General features: G+C 39.6%; 1 protein-coding gene across 1 annotated transcript in view; it reads right to left on the reverse strand.

Annotated features, from left to right (window-relative positions):
* Nucleotides 1-15,038, reverse strand: part of NCOA5 (nuclear receptor coactivator 5) — a 28,697-nt gene that overhangs the window by 5,725 nt on the left and 7,934 nt on the right. The window contains 3 exon segments of the mRNA XM_033186608.1: nucleotides 1,101-1,237; nucleotides 2,846-3,172; nucleotides 12,336-12,402. Coding sequence (XP_033042499.1) covers nucleotides 1,101-1,237; nucleotides 2,846-3,172; nucleotides 12,336-12,373 — 502 coding nt within the window. The 5' untranslated portion in view covers nucleotides 12,374-12,402.

The following is a 15,038-nucleotide window of genomic DNA, read 5'->3' on the forward strand; positions in this document are numbered from 1 at the left end:
CCAAGCTGCTCCGTGGGAAGGCTGGTACTAATTTACACCTCCACAGAGGTAGATCATCTAGTACCTATTTCTCCACACCTTAGTCAACACTGAGTACTGGCATTCTTTTAAAGTCTTACCAACTTGACAGATAAGAATAGTATTCATTATTATTCTAATCTGCATTTTTGATGACTTTTTTTTGAAAAAAAAAATCAAGTAGTAAAGTTTAAAATTAAAAATTTTGAAAGTTTTTTTTAAAAGAAAAAATCAAGTAGTAAAGTTTAAAATTAAAAAATTAAAATTAAAAATGAGGTTCTTAAAGATTTCAACTTAGCCAGGCATGAAATAATTTAAGAAACTTTAAAGATGTATTGAGAAAAACCAGGCTTTAAAAAGACGTATTTGTCTTCATCTAAAAAAGAGATGCTGTTAGGTAAAAGTTATACAAAACCAAAAGCCTATTTTGCATAGATAATGCAGATAGTCAGTCATAGTTATCTGGTCAGCAAGCAAAAAACAAGCACTTAATGTCTTCAGCGCCAATCTTTTGTTCATTTTTCTCTTTTTTTTGAGACAGGGTCTCACTGTCACCCGGGTTGGAGTGCAGTGGCACAATCATGGCTTGCTGAGACCTCAACATCCTAGGCTCCAGCGATCCTTCTGCCTCAGCCCCCCGAGTAGCTGGGACTACAGGTGTGCAGCACTGCACCCGGATAATTTTTGTATTTTTTTGTAGCGATGGGGTTTTACTATGTTGCTCAAGCTGGTCTTGAACTCCTGGGCTCAAGTGATCTGATGGCCTTGGCCTTTCAAAGTGCTAGGATTACAGGTGGTGGCCACAGTGACCAGTATTTTGTTCATTTCTTATTGCTGGAATTTCATATTTATTTCTTCTTGTTGGATGTCTAAACCAGATGATGGTACTAATTTGCATCTTAAAAATCATTTTCAAGCCAAATGCTCTTTACTCACTAATAAGCTAGTTGTATTTCTTCTTTTCATACACTGCTTGGCCAAGTCACTAGCCCTTTTTCAGATGGGGTACTGGCTATTAATTTCCTTTCTCTTTTGTAAAGTGTTCTATCACTAATAGGAATAGACTGTTTCAGCTACTTTACCTTTTGCACGAGACTGACTTTCTGGGCCTGGAGGGCCTCGTCCATCAAAGCTATCTCTGTAACGGTCAAAATAAGAGTCATCCTTTCTCCTGCAATAGTCATCCATTCGTAGGTATCGGTCATAAGAGCCTTCTCTCCTGAAAAGTTAAGGAAATTTTCATAATGATAAAACTGTGTCCTATAGTGAAAAAATCATCTAGAGAATTCTTTGGGATTAGACAAATGAGGTTTATATCTGGGACTCACTGCGTATCAGCTCTGTGGCTGTGATAGAGTTATTAACCTGTCTCACAAAATGATGGGAGGGGATGAACAGAGATGATGTACACAAAGCACTTAGCATAGTCTTTGGCATATATTAAATGCAAAATAACTGGCAGGAATTATTGATATTAGTTTTGAGGAAACATTACATGTCCCTCCCTTGTGCTTTTTAAAATTATACTTAAATGTATGTAACAATAATTTGCCATTTTAACAATTTTTATTTATTATTTTTATTATTTTTTTTTTAGTAGAGATGGAGTTTTGCCACGTTGCCTAGGTTGGTCTTGAACTCCTGAGCTCGGGCAATCCGCCGACCTCAGCCTCCCAAAGTGCTGGGATTACAGGCGTGAGCCACCGTGCCTGGCCTAACAATTTTTAAGTATACAATTCAGTGGCACTATATTCACAATGTTGTGCAATCATCACCATTATCTATCTAAAATTTTTCATCACCTCAAACATGAATTCTGCATTTGTGAAATAATAACTCCCCTCTTTCCAGCCACTGGTAATCTTTAATCTACTTTCTGTCTCTATAAATTTGCCTATTCTTGATATTTCATATAAGTGAAATCATACAATATTTGTCTTGTGTCTGGCTTATTTCACTTAGCATAATGTTTTCAACATCCTTCATGCTGTAACACAGATCAGAACTTCATTCCATTTTATGGCCGAATGATACCACATTATATGAATACACCACTTAAAAAAAAATCCATATCAGATGCAGTGGCTTACACCTGTAATCTCAGCACTTTGGGAAGCCAAGGCAGGAGGATACCTTGAGCTCAGGAGTTCAAGACCAGCCTGGGCAACATAGTGAGACTCCACATCTACACAAAAAAACTACTCAGGTGTGGCGGCGTATGCCTGTAGTTCCAGCTACTTGCGAGGCTGAGGTGGGAGGATTACTTAAGCCTGGGAGGTCAAGGCTGCAGTGAGCTGTGATCATGCTACGGCACTCCAGCCTGGGAAACAGAATGAGACCTTGTCTCAAAGAAAAAAAAATCTATTAATCTGCTGATAGACATCTGAATTGTTTTTACCTTTTGGTTATTATGAATCGTACTGTTATGCATATTCATGTACAACTATCTGAATCCCTCTTTTCAATCCTTTTGAGTGTATACTCAGGAGTGGAACTGATAGATTATATGGTAATTCTATGTTTAACTTTTTAAGGAACTGCCAAACTGTTTTCCATAGTGGCTATACCAACTTGCATTCCTACTTGCAATTTCTGAGGGTTTCAATTTCTCCATACCTTTCCAACACTGTTATTTTCTGTTAAAAATGTTTACAATCATTCATACATTCAGCAAAATTTATTGAGCAGCAGCACATCTACCACTTGACAGTCACTAGAAATATAAGGCTGACAAAATTACTGCTCTTATGGAGCTTTCAATTAGTTTAGCAGAACATACATAAAAAAGAACTTACGGAAAAAACAAGCAGAGTAACTATGTATGTACCTGTACATAGGATCTCGGGAGTCTCTCATGTCTCTGTATCTGTCATACATGGGGTCTCGCTGATCTCGAAAATCCCTAGAGTCTCTTAGATCACGAAAGTCTCTAAGATCCCTCATGTCCCGAACGTCGCGCATACTCCTGCTGTCTCTGTGATCCCGCAAGTCTCTACTATGTCTGTGGTCCCGCAAGTCTCGGGGATCTCGAATGTCTCTGCTGTCCCGGGCATCCCGGCCATTTCTGCCATCCCTGGGCTCTCTCCTTGGACTTCCTCGAATTGGGGATCGATCACGCCTTGAATCTCGACTGTCTCCAAAGCCATATGGATCCCTGTGGGAGGTAGCAAGAAGATGCTAAGACAAAGAAATTGAAAGTAGCCAACCCATCAGCTCTTCATATGAGAAAGCCCCCAACCTCCAAGCATTTTTCTCTAAAACAGGGCAGCCAAACAGAACATGACTAAACATTTAAGGCTAGTCATCCATTTGGTCAGCAAATAGTCTAGAGGTTCCACAATCTCAAAAGATTAGGACATCAAAAGAATGCATGACCAAAAACTGAAGGTTTTGACTGGATAACAGTATTCATCAAGCTTTCAAAGTGAAAGTGTCTTTCCACCAGACTTGCTTGAAAGAGACTTTACAAGGGGTAAAAAGTTGGAGGGACAGAGTAAGGAGGCAAGACTTATGAAGACAAAAAGAGCGAAGGGCACAATCTTATAATAAAAGTGATCAAAGGAACTGTCCTTAAAGTATGGAAAGTTCACTTGAAGTATCTTGGCAGAATAATAAAATTAAGGGGAAAAAAGTACTATAAGATACATACAGTAAAGGATCAAGAACAATCTGTTTCTCTGTTTTGTCAGAGCTATTGAGTAGTGGTATCTCTCAGTCTGAGGGTTTACGCAGAACCTGATTCCTTTTTGTTCAAGATGGTTTAAAAAACAAAACAAAACAAAAACCTGAACAGTGAAGTCACAGATACGCTTGGTCTACTCTGACTCAATGTTCTTCACGAGACGTTTCAACCCACTGGAAACTCCTCTTCAACATATTTAAAATTAAAACCTTCTTACTCCAACCCCATGAGCCCCATTCCCCACTTTTCCACTTCTGACAAAAATCATCTTTCAAGTTATCAAGTTTTAATTAGTTCTTGAAATTAACTATGCTTTTTCCTCCCCCATCCCAATAAAGTCACTTGTGTCCTGTTCACTTTTTCTTTCTATTCCCATTGGATTTGTGAGTCCAATCCAAGCCCTTATTTCTATTCTGACACCAACAAGTTTCCAAAATACAAAATTAAAAATCAGTCTACTAGTTTTCAATTCATTCAACACATAAATACATTAACTATCCTAAACTGCCAACTTCTATGGCCTAATAAATCTGACACCTATTACCTTCCTCTCATTTCTAATTCAACCTCCTCAGTTCTACTTAATTCTTATGCGGTAACTCACAAGACATAATCTATCTCAATATTTTTATTTATATGATTTCTATACTTGGAATATTTTTCCTGTACTAATCTAAGTACCATCCAATCCACATAGGCAAGTTCATGTCCCATGTCTTCCAAGAAACCTTCCCTACCCTTCCTAACTGCTGATCTCTTCTGCACAGCTCAGAGCACTTTCTATCTGTATTACTCATCTTGATCTGGCATTTACCTTTTTACAACAACATCTTATGTCCGACCTGCTTTAAGGATTACCTTCTCTGTAAAACCTGCCCTGAACTCTTGATCTTCCCCAACAAACATGCTCCTCCTCCAGTCCTTCCCATCTCAGTAAACGGCACATCTAATTACTCAGTTACTCAAGCCACGAAACTGGATGTCATCTTTCCCTTAAAGCCTCATCCTCCCTTCCAACCACATTTCCAAATTTTCTTCATTCTTTCTCAGTTCTGTCCACTTTCCTTTACCTTCTTTGGCACTACTGAAGGCCAGCTCATAATCATCTCACCCTCAAACCACAGCAAGAGCCTTCTAAAGCAGTCTCATTTCTGTTTTTGCCTATTTTCTAATTTTTCTCCAGAAAGATCACTCTCCAGTGATCTTTTACGCATGTAAAGCCCGTCACTGGTTTCCCACAGTATGTATGTATTTATTTTTATAGGGATGAGGTCTTACCTATGTTGCCCAGGCTGGAGTGCAGTGGCTATTCACAGGTGGAATCATGGAACACTGCAGCCTTGAACTCCTGGGCTCAAGTGATCCTCCTGCCTCAGCCTACCAAGTAGCTGGAACTACAGATGTGTGCCACTGTGCCAGGCTCCCACAGTATTTAGAATTCAATCTAAAACCTCTACCAATGCCATGAAGGTCCTGTATAATCTTGGCTCCTGTCTTCTTCAACCCTGTCACACCCTCTCCCTAGTTCACCACTCTTTGCCACACTGGCCTTTCAGCTATAACTAGCCAACGTCTTTCCCGATCCCTTTACATGAGTAGCAGGAAGAGATCTACACTCATTTTCCACGTCTCAGCATATAAATATCCCCTACTCCCTGATTCCGTTAGATTCAATCAAAGTTTACCTTCTGCCCCTAAAATTCTCTCATAGCATTTTGTTTTTACTTTTGTCACTTATATTACATATTTATTTAATGTCTGCCTGCCCTACTAGACTACAAGCGCCACAAGGACAAGAACTATGTCACTTTGATTCTGCACTACAAACCCACTATGTAGAACAATGGCTGTTGTATGACAGATGCTCTATACATATGTTGAATGAATCCTGCTCCAGTACAAACTTCTATAGCTGCACTTACCACACTGTTCTGTAATTATTTGTTTACATGGCTTCCCTACCAGATAAGAAGTTCTCTTGAAGGCTTTGTAGCTCCAGGATACAGCATAGGAGTTCAGTAAATATTTAATGAATTAAATTATTCTACTAAACTGTAAGCCTCTCAAGAGCAGGCAACATGTTTTGCTCATATTTTTGTCATCTACCATGGTGACACACATTAGGTATTCATCATGATGTCATCAGCTTGTGGAAAACCTCACCTCAGCCACACGGGCACAGCAAAACCAATTTAAATGCCAATTTTGCTTCCATGAAAAATATTTGTTATATATTTTAAGGTTCACCAGCATTCCTGACTTGTGGGAGCAAACATATTGTAGACGAGGGACTTTAAATGAGGATAGCTAAGCATTATTTTTCTTTTTCCTTTTTTTTTTTTTTTTTTGAGATGGAGTCTCGCTCTGTCGCCCAGGCTGGAGTGCAGTGGCCAGATCTCAGCTCACTGCAAGCTCCGCCTCCCGGGTTTACGCCATTCTCCTGCCTCAGCCTCCCAAGTAGCTGGGACTACAGGCACTCGCCACCTAGGCCGGCTAGTTTTTTTGTATTTTTTTAGTAGAGGTGGGGTTTCACCATGTTAGCCAGGATGGTCTCGATCTCCTGACCTCATGATCCGCCCGTCTCGGCCTCCCAAAGTGCTGGGATTACAGGCTTGAGCCACCGTGCCCGGCCAGCATTATTTTTTTTATTAAAGTGAAGACTAACCAAGAGTCTTACTTCAACTTTCCTTATTATATCACATAATCCTCCTAACATGCAACATCTGATGTAGTGTCTAATGTGGGTAAACACTCAAGATCCAAAGAGAAAGGACAACTGCAAAGTATTTTTGGATTAATGATCGGCAGATAAACCTGCCTTGGGGAGCAGTTAGAAGTAGTCATTAGAGGTGGAATCCAATTTCAAGTGTTCTTGGCAATCAGGGCTGAGAGATCATGATCCTGACGGACCACAGACCACACACAAAGCCCTGGGCTGGTGGAAATGGGGGTGGGGCATGTCATAGCATGTTATTTACCACTTCAGGAGTATTATAAGTGCTATGTTTGGTTCTTATTCTTTTGAATCCATCAAAAAACCTTACTTACCTGTCAGAGTCCATCCCTGCAAGTTGACTAAAACTCTAGATTCGCAAAGTCTGGGTTCAATCTTCCAGTTTGAGAGGAAGATATTTCCCTTTCCCTCAAATAATCTGAAGTCCATGTGCAACAAAACTACTAATTCCCTCTCAAGTGCCTTCAGGGTAAAAATGTAGAAGAGGTGATACTCACAAAAGGAAAAAGAACCAAAGGCATGGTGGAAGTAGGGAAAAGAAGACAATAATTTTCTCAAAAGAAAAGGCAAAGCCTTTTTTCCTTTCTCCAAAAGATAAAACACTATGGTAGACTGCTGTTCTTCTGGAGACGAAAACAAAACAAAAAACCCTTTAGGGCTGCTTTAGGACCCAAACAAAGAACTCCTCAGAACAAAAGGGCTCCTGCTGCTGGCCCCAACATATTTTTCAAAACAAGACCACAGCTAACAAAAAGACAGTAGTATGCTGAAATCAAAGTGCAAAAAGACAAAGCTTCCTGTGGGAGATGCTGGACCTCAGATGATAAGTGGGTTAGAATCAGGTTTCTGGAGCATAATGAGGTTAACAATATCATCCCACAGCACCAGAGGTGTTTCACTAAAGGAACCAAATGCAGCATACCCTGAGGTACTGCATCACTAGAGGATAAAAAGAAACTGAACAGTGGTTAAATTTCAGCACAGGAGTCCACAAACTGAAGGCAGGTGGCAAACACAACTAAAATTCTGCTGTAAATTCCTCATCTATTCAGCAGGGGGAAAAAGGCAAATACTCTTTGCCTTGAGAGGAATATAGTCACATCGCTGGAAAACATTTGAGAGGTAAGGGCGAAAGGGATGAAGGGGAAAACAATGGTTCTGGTGGCAAGTGATGTGCTTCTGGTAGAATGTGTCTCTTCCTGAGGACTAAAGGGGTGTGGAGAGCACTAGGCATTTCACAGCCTACAGACTAAGAACTGACAGATGATCATCTTGGAAAACTGTGATGGGCTTTGAATTTCTCTTTGGCAACAGACTGAAACTTCATGTCCAGGACGGTTTTCTTTGGCTTTGGTTCTACAGATGGTCAGGGAGGAAGACCTCTGTCTTTTCCTTTCTTTTCTGCAAAGGTCAGTCTCTCCTTTCTTCCTTTCTGTTCACTGGAATGTCTTCCTTGGGAGGGCCAACCTCTTTCCGACCCTGAAAAAATCCTTCATTAGCTCTTCAAACTTCTGTCACAGATATACTGTCTACAAATATCGTCATCAAAATGGCTGGCTGCTGTGTGATGTTGATCTTCCACCCAGGAGGGCTTCATGCTACTGTTAGAAATGGAGACAACAGACTTGTCCAGAATATTGCCATTAGGTAGAGGAAGGATATGGGGTACAATGAGGTACCACACCTCACAGACCCAAATTTTATAAAGTCCATGCTTTTCCTTAGGAAGCACTGATGACCTTCTCCAGCACAAAGAGAACTTTCTTATTGGCAGAGGTGGCAGTTGCTGAGAACTGATGACTTCTTCAAGTGTTATTGCAGAGGTAATCAAAACCTGGAATTTTTTTGTGGCCCACCTAGAGCTAGTGCTGTCTCACATCCAAGGAGCAAGCAGTAATCAAAGACATTAAGGCCCTGTGGATAAGCAGAAAGCATTTCAGGTCATGTAAGAAACTTGACTGCAGCCAGGTTATTTCTGATGAGCCGATACCCAATGACTTTCACCAAAGAGATATAAGGTTTAACGTCTTTCACAAATATATGGGGAAAATCCTCTGCAGAGCTTTGGATGTAGACGAGTTAATTCTATTTGTTCTTCTTTAAGTCATTCAGAAGTACAGTCTTACTCCTAGTACCTAGAGGCCACGTCTGCATAAAGATATGCTACAAGATCTGGACTGTCAAGGTGTTGAGCTGAAGATGGTAACTGAGACATCTAAGGCACAACTGGAATCATGATCCTGTCTTTGAAGAAGGACTAATGCTTAGTATCGATGCTTGACAACTTGCATGGTAAGTATGTAAGGCACTCACAGGAGTTCAATGAAGTGGCCCTCAAGAGTTAGATGGTAAGAATTCAGGCTGAAATGTGATCCAGAGTACAGATTCCTCATGCAGAATTCTGTGCTTGGCTAGGCCAATATTATCAGAATTATACACTGACAGCTGGAGTCATTAGGGAGGCCTATTACTGAACAGAGAGCAAAGCCAGCAGAACTGTGGTTTACTGAAACATTTGAAGAGGTGATAATCCTGTGAAAACTCCCAAAGATACCTACGTTAAGTCCAGCAAAGCAAGGTGTCATAAAGGTCTTGCCAGTATGCTTATACCAACATTCTTATTAAACGTAGAAAGCGCTAAAAATGCAGAGGTATAACTTAAGGAAATATTTGCCATAGGTAGTGTTTTTTTTCCCCTGTGAATGATGCATCCCCTATGGCTGGGGGCACACAAAATGATTAGGGCTGTCGAATAAAGGCAGTTTGTTGTTGTCAACTATTGATACATTTGGAGTTATCTCAAGGCTTTGACTGGAAGCATGCACCCGAAGAAGGAGGTACCCAGTGTTCACCCTCAGTTAAATGATTGCCCCTTCCAGGTTAATTACTTGCTGCTCATCTTGCCTACTCTTTGCAATTGATGTCTGCCCTATTGGTATATCTTAAGAGATAAAGACAGATAAAGTATGATCAGGACAATGATTAACATGTTAGTGCTATTTTGAATACAATGTTAAACTTGTCTTTTTTTAGGTAAAAAACTGGGATTCTGAATACAATGTTAAATTTGTCTTTTTTTTTTTTTAAGGTAAAAAACTGGGACTCTTAGCTCGGTTTTTAGATGGGATTACTAACTGCGACCATCATTTCCTAAAGCAAATAAACATGACTGTATGGAACTTCATCATGTTAAATAACATGCTGAGGAACCCAGCTAGGGAAATATCACCAAGGGGAAGACAGACTGTTAATGGAATTTGAATTAGTCTAGCTGTCCCTCCTGTTGATTGTAAATAAATCAGGAAGTCACTGCCCTATCCACACCACCAAATGACCTCATTTTACAATTGATTTCTAAGGAAGATGATATTTTAAAAGGCATACAAAAGGTGACCTGTACATTTATATAGTTGGTAAGGAGCTCATTTTATTTTTTGAGACAGGGTCTCACTGTTGCCCAGGCTGAAGTGTAGTGGCGTGATCACAGCTCACTGCAACCTCAACTTCCTGCACTCAAGTGATTCTCCTGCTTCAAAGCCTCCCCAGTAGCTGGGAGTACACACAAGAGCCACCACGCGTGGCTATTTTTTTGTAGAGATGGAGTTTCACCATGTTGCCCAGGCTGGTCGCGAACTCCTGAGCTCAAGTGATCCGCCCACCTTGTCCTCCCAAAGTGTTGGGATCACAGGTGTGAGCCACTGTGCCTGGCTAGAAGCTCATTTTATAAGGCCCTCTCCAATGTTGTCTGTATGTTTGTTTGTGCAGGGACTATTATTAAAAAAAGAGAAAAAAAGCATAAAACTATTTCTAGATTGGGGTGAAATTAATATTTTTAATTTAATGCTCTGGCAATGGCTATTACTGGGTTCCAACCAGGGAAGTTGGTCATTCCCCAACACTGCAATGTTTGTTGAATATCTACAATCAACTGGAAATGTTAAAAGCAGTTGGTTAAGTATCATCAACAGGATGATATAAAATACCCTTCTCAATCCATAACAGAAACAGGATCTACTCTCTGTTCTGCAATGTGGCTTGTTTGTTGTTGTTATGGTTTTTTATGCCTGTGGAAACACACAGACATTATCCAGAGATCACCAAAGATCACCAAGTATCATGGAGACAACACAAGAGAGGGAGGATTTTACTAGTGGAGTCAGTGTCTTTTATAGTTACAAATTCCACACTCCTGGTAAGTCACCAGGAAACACACACGTTAGCGCTCTTTGGAAACTGGATACACACCATATCTCCTTTCAAGCCACCTGACAACTAAAGCTTCCAATGGGAACCCTGTACTTCTGACCATTAGATGCAACTCTTATCCACCTGTATTCCATTCTGTACTGGGACAATAAGATAGGACTGCCCAAGATCTGTGGCACGGTTAGATGAAGGCTAATGAAAGTAGACATTATACAGAACTGCTGAAGTTCTGCAGGATTTGTTTATGTTCTTCAGGATACTCACACACACACACAAATCAACCAACAGAGTATTTACCTGCAAGCTGCAGGCATTCCTTAGAGAGAACAGACAGAGTACCAATTTACATGTCCACTTCCGCAGAGAAACCAACGAATGGCCAGAGAATCCACACGACAGCTGTGGTATAGCTGCAGCTATGGTATTGGACACAACTCTGCTGCACAGGCAGAGTGGACAAAGACTCCACCTGAATGAAACCAGCAGCACTACTTTGCCCTTAGGGTCTGCTTAAACTGCAGATTGGGCATGTGTAATCTATTCCCAGTAGCTAGAACTTCACATCCAAGTAGGAGTACATACATGAAACACACAGCGGACATTCTTTCCTACAAGTAGGTAACAAAATACAGGTGTTTCTGTCCAAAAGCAGGACAGCTCTATGTTACGCGTAATGCTCAGTTAGCTGAGTTCACAAGGTGACCAGTGGAGCTACTAGTACAGATGAGGATTCACTGTATGCAGCACTGTCCAGTTCACTGTAGGAAATGCAGTTTACTGTGGTACGTAGTTTAGGTATGTTTCTGGGGAAAACTGGCTTTTTTACTTAAAGGCAAGGCAAAATCCATTAATCCATTTGGGCCCTGAAGAGACATCAGATACGAAATATATCATTTGTATGAAATACATCATATCTGTCTGCCCTCTACACAAAACTGCATCCATTTGTGTGCTGTTATGGGGCCAGAAAACTGAATACGATATCTTTATTTATGGTATAAATGGTACCATTAATAAAGCTCTTCTTTGAGAGAAGGGACCAATTTAATATGTATCTCGAGGGTACGCACCAGGATTATCTCTTTTGTATACACTGGAAGGAAGAATACACTGGGAAAACACCCTCGATTTCCGTGAAAGCTAAGAAAAAGGGAGACTTTCGAGAGCTGGAGTGTTTTGCCCTTTTTATTTCCCCTCAAACAGGTAACCCAAGTATGTGAGCAAACAGGGGATCTGCAGCACAGGCACAGCGGCAATCTCTCAAGCAGCACTTTCCGTAAACCTGGGTTAACATCTGGACCGGCAGCCATTTGGAATGAAGAGTCGAATCTCTGCTGCCCACTGCAGTGCAGCATGGCATACACCAATGACTCTGGGGCACTCCTTCTGCTCTGGAGGCTCCCATTGACACGTGAGCTGGGGACAGACAGAGGTTTATCCTCTTCCAATTGCCTGCAACTCATGTTGCAAGCTGAACTTGCTGGATTTGCCACCGAAAACACAAAGCTTCCTCTGTATCTCCTGATGTATGTTTAAAAAAAGCAGCAAGGCCCTTCACACAGGGTTCATGTTCTTATTGTTTGCTTGAGCGTTTCACTTGTTGGGGGGAAGAAAAGACCTTTGGTGTACGAAGCTGGGCTTAACTCCCCAGAGCCCAACTCTCCCAAGGTAACTCACGGCTTCAGGGTACTTTACCTTCGTGTGGGGCTGGGTCTTGATGGAGCCGTATTCATATTTCTTCCTTCCGCTGCCTTATTAATATCTGAAAAGAATAATCAACCCATCTGTTCAATGCTACGGAATAAAAACAAGATCATCAGCACATTTCAAATGAAAGCAACAACAACAAAAAACTACAATGACAACCAGATGGTGTAAGAAAAGCCATTCAGCAGAGACACACTGTCACTTGGGCAATTTTTATTATTGAGTTAAGGTAGTACATTGTCACAGCTTGGTAAGAAATGTCCCTTCGTTTTCTAGTTAACACGTAATTTGTCTTAAACTAATTACGTCAATGCTTTAACACCCTGCCAAGCCCTAGACCTGACACGTTCCCTCCAAGGGGAGGAAAAGGTTGTTTTCTAAACTCTTAGAAAGCAGTTGTAAGATTCTTTTTGTGAGGAACAAAAGTGGGGGGGAAGATAAGGAGCGTTTAAAAAACAAAAGGGCAAAGGCAAATAATTCTATTTTATGTTACTAAGAAGTAATAGCTGGATTTCATTGTCTTAAAACTTCCAATATCCCATGAAGCAGGGCCTCCTGTTAGTGTGTCTTGTGTTGAATTCCATTGGATAGAATCTTCCGGAATAACATGCAGGAAAGAAAACTGTTATTACCATTTTTAATAAACAAAGAATATGACCTGTGAATATCTACAACCTTCACAGACAGATAACTAAGAATAAGGACTGGCATATGGTATATAGTAGAGTTAGGTAATAAAACACTACTCATAAGTTGTTTTCATTAGAGAAGGCTGGCATATAGAACTAGATATGGGAGAAAAGCAGAATCACACAAACTTAAAGAAAAGCAAATTTGTATAGTTAAAGCTCGCTTTGCTAAAAACAAAAAATACCTGCTTTACAAAAATTGAAGTGAATAATAAACACCATGTATTAAGAAATCTATGCCCCAAAATAATACCTGACAATTTTCATATGACTTAAAGCTAAATAAATACATTACAAATTCATACTTCAGATGAATGAAGAAATAAAACTGCTTTCTGCTGTATAGTTTGTTCCCCTTTTTCCGTATTAAACAATGGCGTATCTAATGACATCAAATGGTATTAAGTACTCACATAATTCGAGTGCTTTAAAATAATAATTATGTACTTTAAAAATCCCAACCAGATTCCTATCACATGAAAGACAACAGCAATAACAAGAAACTTAGAGGTCTGGTACAGATTTTATGCTATGTTGCCAACTTTTGAGTTCCTGTTCAAATGAGGGTAATCTTCAATTCCATTTTAAATCAGAAGTCTCTAATTAGTCTAGAAAAATGGCTTCTGACAAAACTGAAGCTAATATAAAGCTAAAGAGTGAAGTATATCCTAAATTGATTCCTACCTTTTCAATTAAGCAGACACTAGATATAATCTCTCTATTTAAAAAAAAAACTGAAAATATTTTTTATGTAAGACTTGGCCAATAATATCTGACCATAGCTTTGCTACTGCATGCAGTACTTTCACAATTTACAAGTCTTAAACTTTATAATGGTCTAAATTACAAATTATACAATGACAGGCCTTATAGGGAATATCTAGCTCTATTATACGTAATTGTGAAAAATACTAGTTCAGGTTTACGACTTACTGAGTCTGTTCCCTTACTGTGTACAACTTTCTAATTATATAGGTTGGCTATGATTCAGAGAGAAATATAGTATCTTTGAGTATTTTAAGTAGTTTTCAAGGTGTCTCTGGAATACACTGGGTGTGTATTAAGATTAAAAAATACATATAATGTAATTTCAGCAGGAGTTCATATATTATTAAATCGTCTTGTGAATAAAGAAAACTCACATCTAAACACTGACTAGACTGGGCAAACATTCAGGTGAGAGTACAACGCATACAGTATTACTTTAATTGGTAGGTTTCTATTACCAGTAATTTGCCCTCCACATATGAAAAGGAGTATTACACTGCGTAATTATAGCCAGTTTTGTGAGTACCTACATACAGGACAGGGGAAATCACACGGTCATGTATACTATATCTTTGGGACAAAACCAGTTCTAGTTAGAATGAAGGACATAAGTATTTTACTTTGAAGCTGGTGGAATCTTTTTGTAATTACTTGAAAGATTAAAGAACAATCAAGATTATATCTTTAAACCATTTTGATTGTAATTAGCCTCCTAGTATCTATTTTCATTGGTAGTCCAAAGTATTTATATTTGACGGCACGGGATGTTGGGATGTTTTCTTCTGCAAAAACAATAATTCTCAGATCATTGTCTCATTTTAGGGTTTAAACCTTTAGCGTAGTATGTCAAGTGTTTGTTTATTCACCTCTGTTTAAGAGTTACTTAAATTTCCATCTTGGCTGATGTATGGAGAAAATAAGACCCGGATTTTTTTTCCCCCTATCTAATAGAATTGCTCAGATTAGGGTAGGGCTGGGGAGTTTTGAGAGTTGTAAAAACACAACCACCAACATTACTGCTAATTCCCATACACCCAAAAAATCCTAACACATGTGCACATAGAACTTTTGGAAAATCCACGAGTTCAGAAATACATAAGAATAAATAACTTTAGGGAGTTAATCACGGAGAGCAAAGATTTAAGAAGAAAAAACTTGCCTCATCCTAATTTTTTGTCACAGAATTTGAAAACCTGTCATTTGGAGGCAGAGGATTCATTTAAATAAGTTTTTC

Source organism: Trachypithecus francoisi, unplaced genomic scaffold (genome assembly GCF_009764315.1).
Source record: "Trachypithecus francoisi isolate TF-2019V2 unplaced genomic scaffold, Tfra_2.0 Lachesis_group21, whole genome shotgun sequence".
Lineage (NCBI taxonomy): Eukaryota > Metazoa > Chordata > Mammalia > Primates > Cercopithecidae > Trachypithecus > Trachypithecus francoisi.